This window comes from Narcine bancroftii, chromosome 3 (genome assembly GCF_036971445.1).
Source record: "Narcine bancroftii isolate sNarBan1 chromosome 3, sNarBan1.hap1, whole genome shotgun sequence".
Lineage (NCBI taxonomy): Eukaryota > Metazoa > Chordata > Chondrichthyes > Torpediniformes > Narcinidae > Narcine > Narcine bancroftii.
This window is the reverse complement of record NC_091471.1, coordinates 309,084,932-309,097,481: the sequence shown is the minus strand read 5'-3', so window position 1 is coordinate 309,097,481 and position 12,550 is coordinate 309,084,932. Positions and strand designations below refer to the sequence as shown.

Sequence of the window (12,550 nt, the reverse complement as noted above, 5' to 3'; positions counted from 1 at the left end):
ACCTGGACCATTGTGAGCAGGTTTGAGCTCCTCATTTAAGAAAGAATGTGCTGATGTTAGAGAAGGTTTAGAGCTGGATGATTCCAGGAATGAAAGGGTTATCATATGAGAAGCATTTGACAGGTCTTGGCCTGTTCTAATTGAAATTTAGGAGAATAGGGGGGTATCATTGAGACATTTTGAATGTTGAAAGGAGTGGACAGTGTAGATATAGAAAGGTTGTTTCCCATGGTGGGAGAGTCCAGGACAAGAGGGCGCAACTTCAAGATAGAATGGCATCCACTTAGAACAGAGATGTGTAGGAATTTCATCAGCCAGATGGTGGTAAATTTGTGGAATTTGTTGCGATAGGCCATTGTGGAGGCCAGGTCATTGGGTGTATTTAAGGCAGAGATTGATAGGTCATTGATTAGCCAGGGCTTCAAAGGTTATGGGGAAAAGGCCAGGCAGTGAGAAAATGGATCAGCACATGATTAAATGGCGGGGCAGTCTTGTTGGGCTGAATAACCTATTCTGCTCCTTTGTGTTATTCTCTTATGGTTTTCTGCCAAAACATTTTCTTCTCTTTAAATCATTTGTTTCAACATGAGTATGTTTCAAGATTAGTATATGATAGAGGAGAATGCTATAATGTCCTGGTAGCATTCCCAGTTAGTTTCAGTCCTGTTAATGATGTAATCCAGTGATCAATCATGTGGTCACTCTCTGACATCACCCACACTTCTGTGAAGAGGTACGAAGTTGGTCTTTCTTATCCAGCCCGTTCTCAGACCCAATCAGCAGTTGGAATCAAGGGATCACTAGGTCTGTGATGAAAAGCAATGATTGTTAATTATAGAAATCCGAAATAAATACAGAAAATGTAGGAAACACTCAGCAAGTCAGGCAGCATCTGTGAAGATCACTATCCAGTGAACATACCTAGAAGGTATGTTGTGTGTTTTAGATGAGGTCAGAAATAGATCTAGAAGCATCCTGTTGACATGTGCAAAATGCTTATTTCATGAGGTACATGCAGACGGTCTAGGAAATGTCAGAGTCCACAATTTGCCATTTGAGATAGGAGACATTTTCCAATAAACCTCACTACAAAAAGCTTGGCTAATCTTTCTCCACTTTCAACAAAGCTGACATCAATTGTAGCTATGAACCACTACTAAACTCACCCACTCTCTATTGAGGCACTCAGGTCAAAGGCTTCCTGTACATGGACATTGATCAGATGCACAATTGGTCCACAGACTGATCAGCTTCTGCTTTGGGTCCCAGGGTAAACCGGAAGATGATTGAGGATAGGCTCTTTGATCATTGTTCTGACTGGCTTCCAGTGTAGGCAGGTACAATATTATCCTTTAAGAAAAAATTGGATGGTGATATGGATGGAATGGTATGGAGGATTATGGACCGAGAGCAGGTCAGTGGGACGAGGAGAGTGGAAGAGTTTCGGCACGGACTAGAAGGGCCATAATGGCCTGTTTCTGTTGGGGAACTGGTTTGAAGGGGCTGAGGTGTACAACAAAGGAGTTGCATGGAGCGGATCACAAATGTCCACCATAAATTGGGTCTCTAGGCGCAGTGCTCCCTCTCAATAACAGGGAAGATCTTGGTCATTAGGTGTGAGGTTCTCTCAATATTGCTGGACATGGCTCAAGTATGGCCCATCCCTCGCATCTCCACCTGGTAGTCACCAGAGCTGGTTCATATAGAGATCCAAAATGGAAAGGGTCTGAAGAACTGACATGTACAAGTCATCAGACAGCAGGGGCAAAGGTATACCCAATGTGGCCCTCATCCTGATGACTACCTACATATGTGGCTGCTTCAGGCTGTATGTGGAACCAAGTGCTGCAATGTTGCTGAGGTTCTACCTGTGCCAGGTATTGTGAAGGAAGGGCCTTACCCCGTTGCCACGCAATGTCCCAGTTGGGTGGTCAGCATTGAACATCCTGAAGGCACTGTGGGACAAGGAATCAATGGATACTATGGGATGGTTCCCTGAGCAGACCATCCAGGTCATCTTGCAGAATGCCTCATCATCAGTGCTCACTAATGAGCACCAGGACTTGGCCTGGCTGGTGGTGAGAGGAGCCCTCTCAGTCAGATCCTTCCTGTACGAATGAATTATCTCCACCATGCACTGCAGTGGAGTGAAGATAGGCGCTCACCTCTTATTTGCTAAGTGTGTGGCGAAGGATTAAAAGGGTGCTTGTCATGATTTATCTCCAGTAGCAATGGAACAGAGGACTCTGATTGTTCCTAGGAATGCATGCAGAGACAAACATCCAGAGTGAAAGATGCCCTTTGGTTTGCCCAACACTTTTAACACCCCGAGATATCAGTGAGGGAATACAGCCTACTGCCCTATTCCAGGCTGCAGGAGTACGTGCTGAGGGACTCACTGAGGGTGCTGTGGGGTGGGACCACAGTCTGGAGTCCTTGCAATTAGGGGCTGAGACTGAGGGAAAATTCCTCAAACAGAGGGGGAAGTAACTACAAAGCGCCACAGTGGTGCTAAATAGAGAATGAATGCAACAATGTTCAGTGATGGAAATTATGCTTAAGAATGTGAAAGGACCTTTTAATGATTTTCTTTTGCAAATAATTTATTGTGAATAAAGTTTATTTTTGGAAAAAAAATCCCCTTCTATTACCAAGCTGGGAAGAAACTCTGTGCTAACCATATCAGCTTTAGCACCTGCTGTTAAGTCTGACTGTGTTGAAAATGTGCAGCATCTTTTACAGCCATGGTTAATGTGCTAATTGTGCTGTGATTTAGCTGAGACCATGCAAAGTTGATCTATTATCTCCCTTAATGTTGATGTGTTTACTTTGCTCTTTGTTCAGCAAACAAGTTTTGCAAAGTCAATATCTTGGTGCATCCTGTCTCACTGAGCCTAAAGGAGGGTGATACCATGGTGCTCTCATGTTCTGCCGCGGGAAATCCTCCACCACAGTACCAGTGGTTCCGAGACCACCAGCTGTTACCCGGGGCGAATAAACCAGACCTGCAGGTTTGTGACCATTTCCAGCTTAACCTTGAACATCCGGTCTCAAATAGAGCTTCCTTTTTCAAATATTGCAACCACATGTGACTATTAATGCTGCCAAACCATTATGCTGCATGAACAGTGTAAATTATGACACAGACAGCAGAACATCAGCTGAATTCATTTACAGAGGAGAGAAAATGGGAAGTTAATAGGAGTGCAATGGAAATTTCAAACTAAGTCGAAAAACGTTGAGGGGATTTCCAAAATAGATACTCCTTGTGATAGCATTGAAATTTGATGAAAACTCATCTCAGAATTGAATTCTAAAGTCAGAGAGATACATTATGAAACAGACTCATCAGCCCATCGAACCACTCATAGTTTATTCTTCCCATATTCTCAGCAACTCCTCCCAGGTTCTAAACTAGAAGTCTGCAGATGGTGGGGTCTAGTACAGTACCCAAAAGTGCTGGGGTAACTCAGCAGGTCATGCAGCATCTGTAAAACCTGAGAGGAACCATACCATCCTCCCAGGTTCTCCAATCCACCTGCACACCAGTGACTAATTAGCCCTACCAACCCAGCCATTTTGGGATGTGGAAGAAAATGGGAGAACCTGGAGGAATCCCACATGGTCAATGAAGATGTGCAAACATCACACAGGCAACTGCAGAGGTCAGGACGGAACCTAGGGTGCTGGAACTGGGAGACTGTGGCTCTAATCTACAAATTTGCCGACGACACCATTGTTGTTGGCCGAATAACTGGAAATGATGAGTCAGAATACAGGAAGGAGATCAAGAACCTGGTTGGTTGGTGCCAGAGCAACAGTCTTGCTCTTGACGTCTCCTAGACCAAGGAGCTTGATTGTTAATTTTAGGAAGAAGAGGACAAGGGACCACACATCTGTCTGCATTGATAGAAAGGAAGTAGGGAGAGTCAGAACCTTCGTTTCTAATATTTCAGAAGACCTTTCCTGGAAAGGCAACTGTGAAGAAGACACACCACCAATGCCTCCACTTCTTAAAGATTCTGAGAAGAATTGGCATGTTGTTGGATACTCTATCAAACTTCTACAGATGCCTTGTGGAAAGTATAAATTTTTAAATTTAAATTTCTAAACTTTAGACCTATAGCATGGTAACAAGCTATTTCGGCTCATGAGCTCATGCTGCCCAATTACACCCAATTGGCCTACAACCCCAGTACGTTTTGAATGGTGAGAGAAAACTGGAGCCCCTGGGAAAAATCCGCACAGGCACTGGGAGAACGTACAAACTTTTTGCAGACACCACAGGATTTGAACCCTAGCCCCGATCGCTGATGTTGTAACTGCATTACGTTAACCGTGCCGCACTATTGGTTGATTGCATTACAGTCTGGTTTGGAAATGGAGTAAAAATACAAATCCTGGAAGGCCTGAGCCCTTCTTCAAGACTGCAGGTAATAAACATAGCCAGGGCTATCCCTGGCTCTGACCTCCCATCCATTGTATACCTCCATGTGAGGCGCTGGCTCAAGAAGGCAACCATCAAAGAGAACCCTTATCACCCTGGTCACAACTTCTTCTCACTGCGACCTTTGATCAGAAGGTATAGACGCCTGCAAACCAGCCCCTTTACATTCAAAAACAGTTTCTTTGAAACAGCTTTCAGTCTCTCGAGCGATATACTAATCATGGACAGTCTGCACTATTGCAAGTCTTTTATTTTAATGAGGATTCCTATGAATATTTACAGTAAAATTCCAGTTATCCAGAATTCAAGCAAATGGCAACATCAAGCAACTGGCAAAAATATTACGGAAAATAAATGGGATAAAAAATACGAAAGTTTAAAATTGATGCACCTCATCATTAGTTCTTAATTCACATAACACACAGTCTCAAGCAACTGGGAAATTCTCTTATCCTGAATCTACCAATCTCCATAGCTACCAGATACCAAGGATTTTACTGTATATCTATTTTTTATCTATTTATTGTCTCTTTTAACAATTAATTTATCATTATAGCTTTTCTTTATAACTGTTTGGCTGCAGCAAGCAAGAATTTCGGCACATTTGAACAATAAACTCATCATAATAGCTGTGCCACTGATATGCCCCAAAACATTAAGATTGATTCTGCCTGCTACAGTTCGAGGGACAATCAGCTACACTTGTCCTAATATTTGGATGGATTAAATTTCTTCTTATCAGTTCTTGATGCTGGTGGAGCATCATGACATTTGGAGGGCTGGATGGGTTGAGAGACAAGATGCTGAATAGGCATTGGCTGCCTGCATTGAGGGGCATCTTCCAAATGAGAAATAGAGGGGGCCAAGGAAATTACCTTGTGAACATCTGAGTTAACAGCTTGGGAGCAGGAAGTCATTGTGGGCGTCTCTTGGTAAACCGGATGAATAAATTATTAAACCAATTCTGAAGAAGGAGATTGGTGCAGCTGTGCATGAGGCCAAGCCTGTGTCCAAGGAGCCAGGCTCTTATCAGAAGATTGGACCCAGGACTATGCTGGAAGTAATAATGTAGTCCAGGTCTAGTGGATGGTAGATTCCACACTTGACATTTAACAGCTCAACAAACCCAATGAGTTTAAATAAGATTTGATTTCATCAATACTTCAAAGGTGCTGAATGGAACAAAATAACCCAATACAGGCTGTTCCATTGGTTGAAAAGAGGGATTTCATTTCCTCGGGATATGACAAAAGATTTATTGAAAATGTACAACTTGGCACTGGAATTCATACATGGGAAGATCTCACAAATCAAGTGCCCGGTTCATCTGATGGAGGGATAAACATCAGCTGGGTTTGCTCCAGCTCTTCTTAGTGTTGTTTATACCTGAAAAGACATTGGTGGCTTCCTTTTATTATTATTCTTGTTCATTCAACGGAGGTTGGCTTTGTAGGCTGTGCCAGCCCATCCCCAATTGCCCTTGAGAAGTTGATGGTGAGCTGCCTTCATGCAAATCTTTAGGTGAGGATATATCCACAATGATGTCAGGGAGGAAGTTCCAGCATTTTGACCCAGTGACAGTGAAGGAACGACCATATATATTTCTAAGGCCAATTGTGGTGTTTCCATAACGTTGCTGCCCTTGACCTAGCTGATAGAAGTTGTGGGTTTGCAAGTTAGTGTCAAAGGAGTATAAATGTCTTCTCTGGCATTTGCCTCTTCCACCAGTTCAACACTTTCCTACTACTGGGTGGGAGCAACAGTCTAGCTTCCCTGTTCAATTCTCTGGAACTGAGAACCTCTTGATTCACTGATATGATTTATCTCTCCGAGTATTCAATAATCTTTCTTCAGGTCCACATGATGCAGAATTAGATATAAACTTCTATCTCCCTTAACACAATGCCCATAGGGAAATGGTTCTCTCAGGGATCCCTAACTAGCAGTTTTGTTTGATCCTGTCTGATTTCTCCTTCCTAACACATGGCCTCCTTTTTGTCTCTCAGCTGTGAGTAACTAATAAGGAGAGAGTTGAGGGGTGTTTCGAATGATTTGGAACCTCAATGCCAATTTGCTGCTGAGTGACCAGGGCAAAGGGAATTTCAGTGTCTTGTGATTCAGCATCATGCCACCAACTTTATTTTGGAGAATAATAAGCAGATGTTGACCATATTTTGTGATAGAGCATTACAGCACTGAAATAGGCCCCTTAAACCCTTCTAGTCTGTGGTGAACCTTTTTTTTGCCCAATCCCACTGACCTGCACCCTGTCCATAGGCCTCCATACATACCACTCCCATCCATGAACCTATCCAGATTTTTCTTAAATGTTGAAATTGAGCCCACATTCACTATCTCAGTTGCCAGTTCATTCCACACCCCCACCACTCTCTGTGTGAAGAAGTTCCCCCTCATGTTTCCCCCTAAACATTTTCCCCTTTCACCCTTAACTCATGGCCTCTGGTTTGTGTCTCACCTGCCCTTGGTGGAAAAAGCCTACCTATATTTACTCTGCCTATCTCCCTCATAATTTTAAAGACCTCTATCAAAGCTCACATCCTCTATGCTTCAGGGAATAAAGTCCTAACCTATTTAACTTTTCCATGTATCTCAGTTCTTAAAGTCCAGGCAAAATCCTAGTAAATCTTCTCTGCACTCTTCTATCTTATAGATATATTTCCTGTAGTTAGGTGATTAAAACTGCACACAATACTTCAAATTTATCCTCAACAATGTCTTATACAGTCTTACTGTTGCATCCCAACTCCTATGCTCAATACTTTGATTTATGAAGGCCAATATACCAAAAGCTCTTGTTACAACCCTATCTACCTGTGATGCTACTTTCAGGGAATTATGTATCAGTATTTCCAGATCCCTCTATTCTACCACATTCCTCAGAGCCCTGCCATTTACTGTGTTATGTCCTTGCTTGGTTTGTCCTTCCAAAATGCAACACCTTACACTTGTCTGGAAAGGATTCAAGGGAAAATTCATCGATTTAACACCATTGCTTCATCCAATTGATTGGCCAAAAAAGTGTGGGCAAATTTCATTCTCCGTGTTTGAACAATGAATATTTATTTGTTTCTTTCTTATTAATTTTGATTTCAGATTAATGGAGTCACAACAGCTGATCGTGGGAAGTATTTCTGTCACGTCTTCAATCTTTATCACGAAGCCTGGAGCAATAGAGTTGTTGCAGAAATTGGTATGTTCAGTGAAATTCTGTGAACCGGTTTCTCCTTGAGGTACAGTCATGCAACTGATACTCTCGGGCAAGAGCATCTCTGAGGGGAACCACCTGGACAGTTAGAAAAGTCTCCTTTCTCCAAATGGTCATTCACTAAGAAAATGCATTTTTACAACCATCCCATAGCATGAACAACTAGACAGTTTTCTAAATTGTATGTCAGATGTAGAGATGCAGCAAGTAACCTCGATAGCCCTTGACCAGAGAGAGGGAAAAGCAGCCAAGATTCCTACCATAAATTGCTATGCAGAGACCTTTGCCATGATTGTGATTGCCTAACATATATAAGCTGGATTTCAACAAGATGGCACAATTATATATACATAGAAGAGCACAGGGACAGGCTCTTCAGCCCACATTGACAGTGGTAAAAGCTTCGTCAAATTAAACTAAATCTCCTCTTGTATATGATCCATAATCTTGTTAGCCCTGCATAATTCATATGTCAACCTGAAACCTTTTTAAGGGCTACTATCTTATCTGCTTCCACCTCTACCCTGGCAATCCGTTCCAGATTCCTCTGTGTGGGTGGGGGAGAGGGGGGAACTTGCCCTGCACTTCTTCTTTAAACTTTCCCCCATCACTTTAAGTGCAGGTGCTCTAGTCTGTAGCATTGCTACCCTGCACAAAGATTCTTGACAATACCACGGAGTGCAGATTTAGCACATCGCTCACATGATAAATAATTGATCCAAAGTGGAATAGAAGGCACCAAACTCACAGAGGCCAATACAATAAGAGCAGCACTTGGGAAAATAATTCTTAAGGACCACATCCTGTGATCATATTTTAAGAAGTCAGTCCTGCCCGAAAGTTGAGACCAAGATTCTTTGATTCTATTTGACTCTGTTCGATATTTATGTTGTTGCATTTACAGGGAGAATATAGAATCTTCAACTGTGATTGGAAAAAATAGAGGCATCACTAACTTTTAAAGGTGTTGAAACAGTACATTCTAATGGTGTGGTGGAAGTTGCAGGAACAAGAACGTTGGAGGCTCTCGATGCAGAACCAAGGCCACACCACTGCCTCCACAGATGCTGCCTGACCTATTGAGTTCCTCCAGCAGTGTGTTCTTTGCATCTGCAGCATCTTGTGTCTCTGAAGATCAGTAACGTGAAGCACGCACAGCAGCATAGTTGGTGCTCCCTGTGTAATGCCATGCTGAAACTTACTAACGGCTTCAGCATTGCATTCTCTGTTGATGTATTTGGCTCTTAAATGAACTCACCACAATACTCATCTGAGTAATTGTAGCAAAGTTGTCAGGAGTGCTACCATCAGTTTTTAATATCATTCCTGTATCCTTTCAGGGCCAAACACTTCTTTCAATGATTCGTACGTTGTGGACACTGATAAAGGTAATATTTTTCAGAATGACTTGTCTACCGTTCTCTTTTGTTTTCTTTGGCTTGGCTTCGCGGACGAAGATTTATGGAGGGGGTAAATGTCCACGTCAGCTGCAGGCTTGTTTGTGGTTGACAAGTCCGATGCGGGACAGGCAGACACGGTTGCAGCGGTTGCAGGGGAAAATTGGTGGGTTGGGGTTGGGTGTTGGGTTTTTCCTCCTTTGCCTTTTGTCAGTGAGGTGGGCTCTGCGGTCTTCTTCAAAGGAGGTTGCTGCCCGCCGAACTGTGAGGTGCCAAGATGCACGGTGAGGCGATATCAGCCCACTGGCGGTGGTCAATGTGGCAGGCACCAAGAGATTTCTTTAGGCAGTCCTTGTACCTTTTCTTTGGCGCACCTCTGTCACGGTGGCCAGTGGAGAGCTCGCCATATAACACGATCTTGGGAAGGCGATGGTCCTCCATTCTGGAGATGTGACCCACCCAGCGCAACTGGATCTTCAGCAGCGTGGACTCGATGCTGTCGACCTCTGCCATCTCGAGTACTTCGACGTTAGGGATGAAAGCGCTCCAATGAATGTTGAGGATGGAGCGGAGACAACGCTGGTGGAAGCGTTCTAGGAGCCGTAGGTGATGCCGGTAGAGGACCCATGATTCGGAGCCGAACAGGAGTGTGGGTATGACAACGGCTCTGTATACACTTATCTTTGTGAGGTTTTTCAGTTGGTTGTTTTTCCAGACTCTTTTGTGTAGTTTTCCAAAGGCTATTTGCCTTGGCGAGTCTGTTGTCTATCTCGTTGTCGATCCTTGCATCTGATGAAATGGTGCAGCCGAGATAGGTAAACTGGTTGACCGTTTTGAGTTTTGTGTGCCCGATGGAGATGTGGGGGGGCTGGTAGTCATGGTGGGGAGCTGGCTGATGGAGGACCTCAGTTTTCTTCAGGCTGACTTCCAGGCCAAACATTTTGGCAGTTTCCGCAAAACAGGACGTCAAGCGCTGAAGAGCTGGCTCTGAATGGGCAACTAAAGCGGCATCGTCTGCAAAGAGTAGTTCACGGACAAGTTTCTCTTGTGTCTTGGTGTGAGCTTGCAGGCGCCTCAGATTGAAGAGACTGCCATCCGTGCGGTACCGGATGTAAACAGCGTCTTCATTGTTGAGGCCTTTCATGGCTTGGTTCAGCATCATGCAGAAGAAGATTGAAAAGAGGGTTGGTGCGAGAACACAGCCTTGCTTCACGCCATTGTTAATGGAGAAGGGTTCAGAGAGCTCATTGCTGTATCTGACCCGACCTTGTTGGTTTTCGTGCAGTTGGATAATCATGTTGAGGAACTTTGGGGGGCATCCGATGTGCTCTAGTATTTGCCAAAGCCCTTTCCTGCTCACGGTGTCGAAGGCTTTGGTGAGGTCAACAAAGGTGATGTAGAGTCCTTTGTTTTGTTCTCTGCACTTTTCTTGGAGCTGTCTGAGGGCAAAGACCATGTCAGTAGAACCTACAGTTCTATTGCAGTCCTATTTCATGTTAAATCACACTCACAACAGCTGCTGATTTCACTAGTTGACAATGTCTCCCAAAGCTGAAAAGTTTTTTTTTTCCCCTTCATGTTTGAAATCTCTCATAACTTCCCAGTTCTACTGTCATATTTTTGAAACATTCAACAAATTTGGCATTCTTTCACTTCAGCGATCTGGATCCAGTGCTCTGGAACTCCCTCTTATGCCTCTACCTATTTCTCTATGGCTTGAAACAGCTCTCGCCAAATGTTTAGTTTATCGAATGTTGGCTTTTATGTTCATGTTACATGTGGGACAATTTTGATGTTGGATTTGCATTCATCAGGGTTTGTTCTTATTGGAATTGATCTTTGTGTTTATGTTCTTGCTGTTAGATTTGTTTACGAGGTTTAATCTGGTGTTAGCTTTGTGTTATAGATTGGGGAACATCTTGACAAAGGGTTTATATTTACAAGGAGGGTGCATTTGATGCTTCATTAACCCAAGACAGGTATGGGGCTGTTTGTAATTAGCTATTAAACTATAAATTAGACTCTGCCCTAAATTAGGGGCATCTATATTGGCCTAGTTAAAATGCAGCTGCTCATACAATCATAAAATGGTAGCTCGAACTTTTTTGGTAACCAATTGAGATCCTGATGACCGGTGCTTTGGATCCCAAAGTGGTGAAGTTGGAACCCCAGTGAGTGAAAACCTGGACATTAGCAAATGACCTCAGAGCCCCAGTGAAATGGCAAGAGTTAAATAGGCTCCAGCAAGCAGTGACTGAAGACTGGAATCCTGGTGGGTGAATTTGGGACCCAAGGTGTGTGATGGTCAACACTCATGTGTATCTGGTTATCTGGTGGGTAACAGCCAGGGCCTTGTTCAATTGAGATTGGAAAACGATTGGAAACCATTAGAGTGTGGGATATTTGAATCTAGCCTCATTAATTTATGTTGGTTTTACTCACAGACTCCAGCGCAGGACCACAATTGAAGGTTCATCACCATCCTACAGATTTCTACGGTAATTCTGATTAGTTATTCGATCAGCTTTGTTTTTCTTCCCATGAAGGTGCTGACTCTTTCTGAGATGCAGGTAACATGGGCAGGGGTTAGTGCATCTTGAATAAACCTAGATTGATCTTGTTGATCCCTTACTCAATTACTAGTGAGTGACAGGGACAGGGCAGTACCTGCTGAATGGGCACTATACATAGGAACATGGGAAAGTTAAGAAAAAAGAGTAGGCCAGTCAGCTTCTCCAGCCTGTTATGTCACTTGTCAAGTCTGTGCCTGATGCAGCCCTGGTTTTAACATCACTTTCCCATTCTTTCCACACACCTTTTTAGAGCCCCGTAGTTTCTGTCATTCTGTGTCATGACTCTACCTCTGGATAGAGAAATTCAAAGATTGCCACCCCTAGGTGAGAAGAAATTCTTCCTCTCCTCCATCTTAAGCAGGCCAAATGTTATTCTGAAAACATACCCCTAATTCTCAAGAATCCAACTGGAGGAAACATTCCTTCCCTGACAACCACCTTCAGAACTTCTGTTTCTATAATCCATTGTTCTGAGCTCCCATGAGCACATACCCAGCTTGTTCCATTTTTCTTCATATCTCAAGCCCCTCATCCCAGCATCAACTTTTTTTTACAACATGGTAATAATCCATTTCGACCCACAAGCCCATGCCGCCCAATTACACTCATGTAGCCTATAAGTACCCCCAGTACTTTTTGAATGGTGGGAGGAAAGCAGAGCCCCCGGAGGAAACCCACGCAAACACAAGAAGGACATACAAACTCCTTAGGACAGAACCTCTGTCCTAATCGCTGGCGCTGTAACAGCGTTGCACTAACTGCTACGCTAACCTTTTTGACAATGACGCCACTGCAAGCACATCCTTCTCTCAAAATGGAAACCAAAGCTGGATACAATAGGCCAAGCATCAACTAGATTGTCTTTTGATTCCATATTAACTGAATTTAAATTCCACATCTACCATAG

General features: G+C 43.4%; 1 protein-coding gene across 4 annotated transcripts in view; it reads left to right on the top strand.

The window, feature by feature from the left end:
- LOC138759052 (mucosa-associated lymphoid tissue lymphoma translocation protein 1-like) overlaps positions 1 to 12,550 on the top strand; it is a 78,335-nt gene that overhangs the window by 23,592 nt on the left and 42,193 nt on the right. For 3 of the 4 annotated variants that reach the window (XM_069928899.1, XM_069928897.1, XM_069928896.1), the window contains exons 6-9: positions 2,845 to 3,011; positions 7,562 to 7,658; positions 9,014 to 9,061; positions 11,515 to 11,568. In XM_069928899.1, coding sequence (XP_069785000.1) covers positions 2,845 to 3,011; positions 7,562 to 7,658; positions 9,014 to 9,061; positions 11,515 to 11,568 — 366 coding nt within the window. The remainder of the gene's footprint in view (positions 1 to 2,844; positions 3,012 to 7,561; positions 7,659 to 9,013; positions 9,062 to 11,514; positions 11,569 to 12,550) is intronic. The other variant, XM_069928898.1, reaches the window with a different exon arrangement.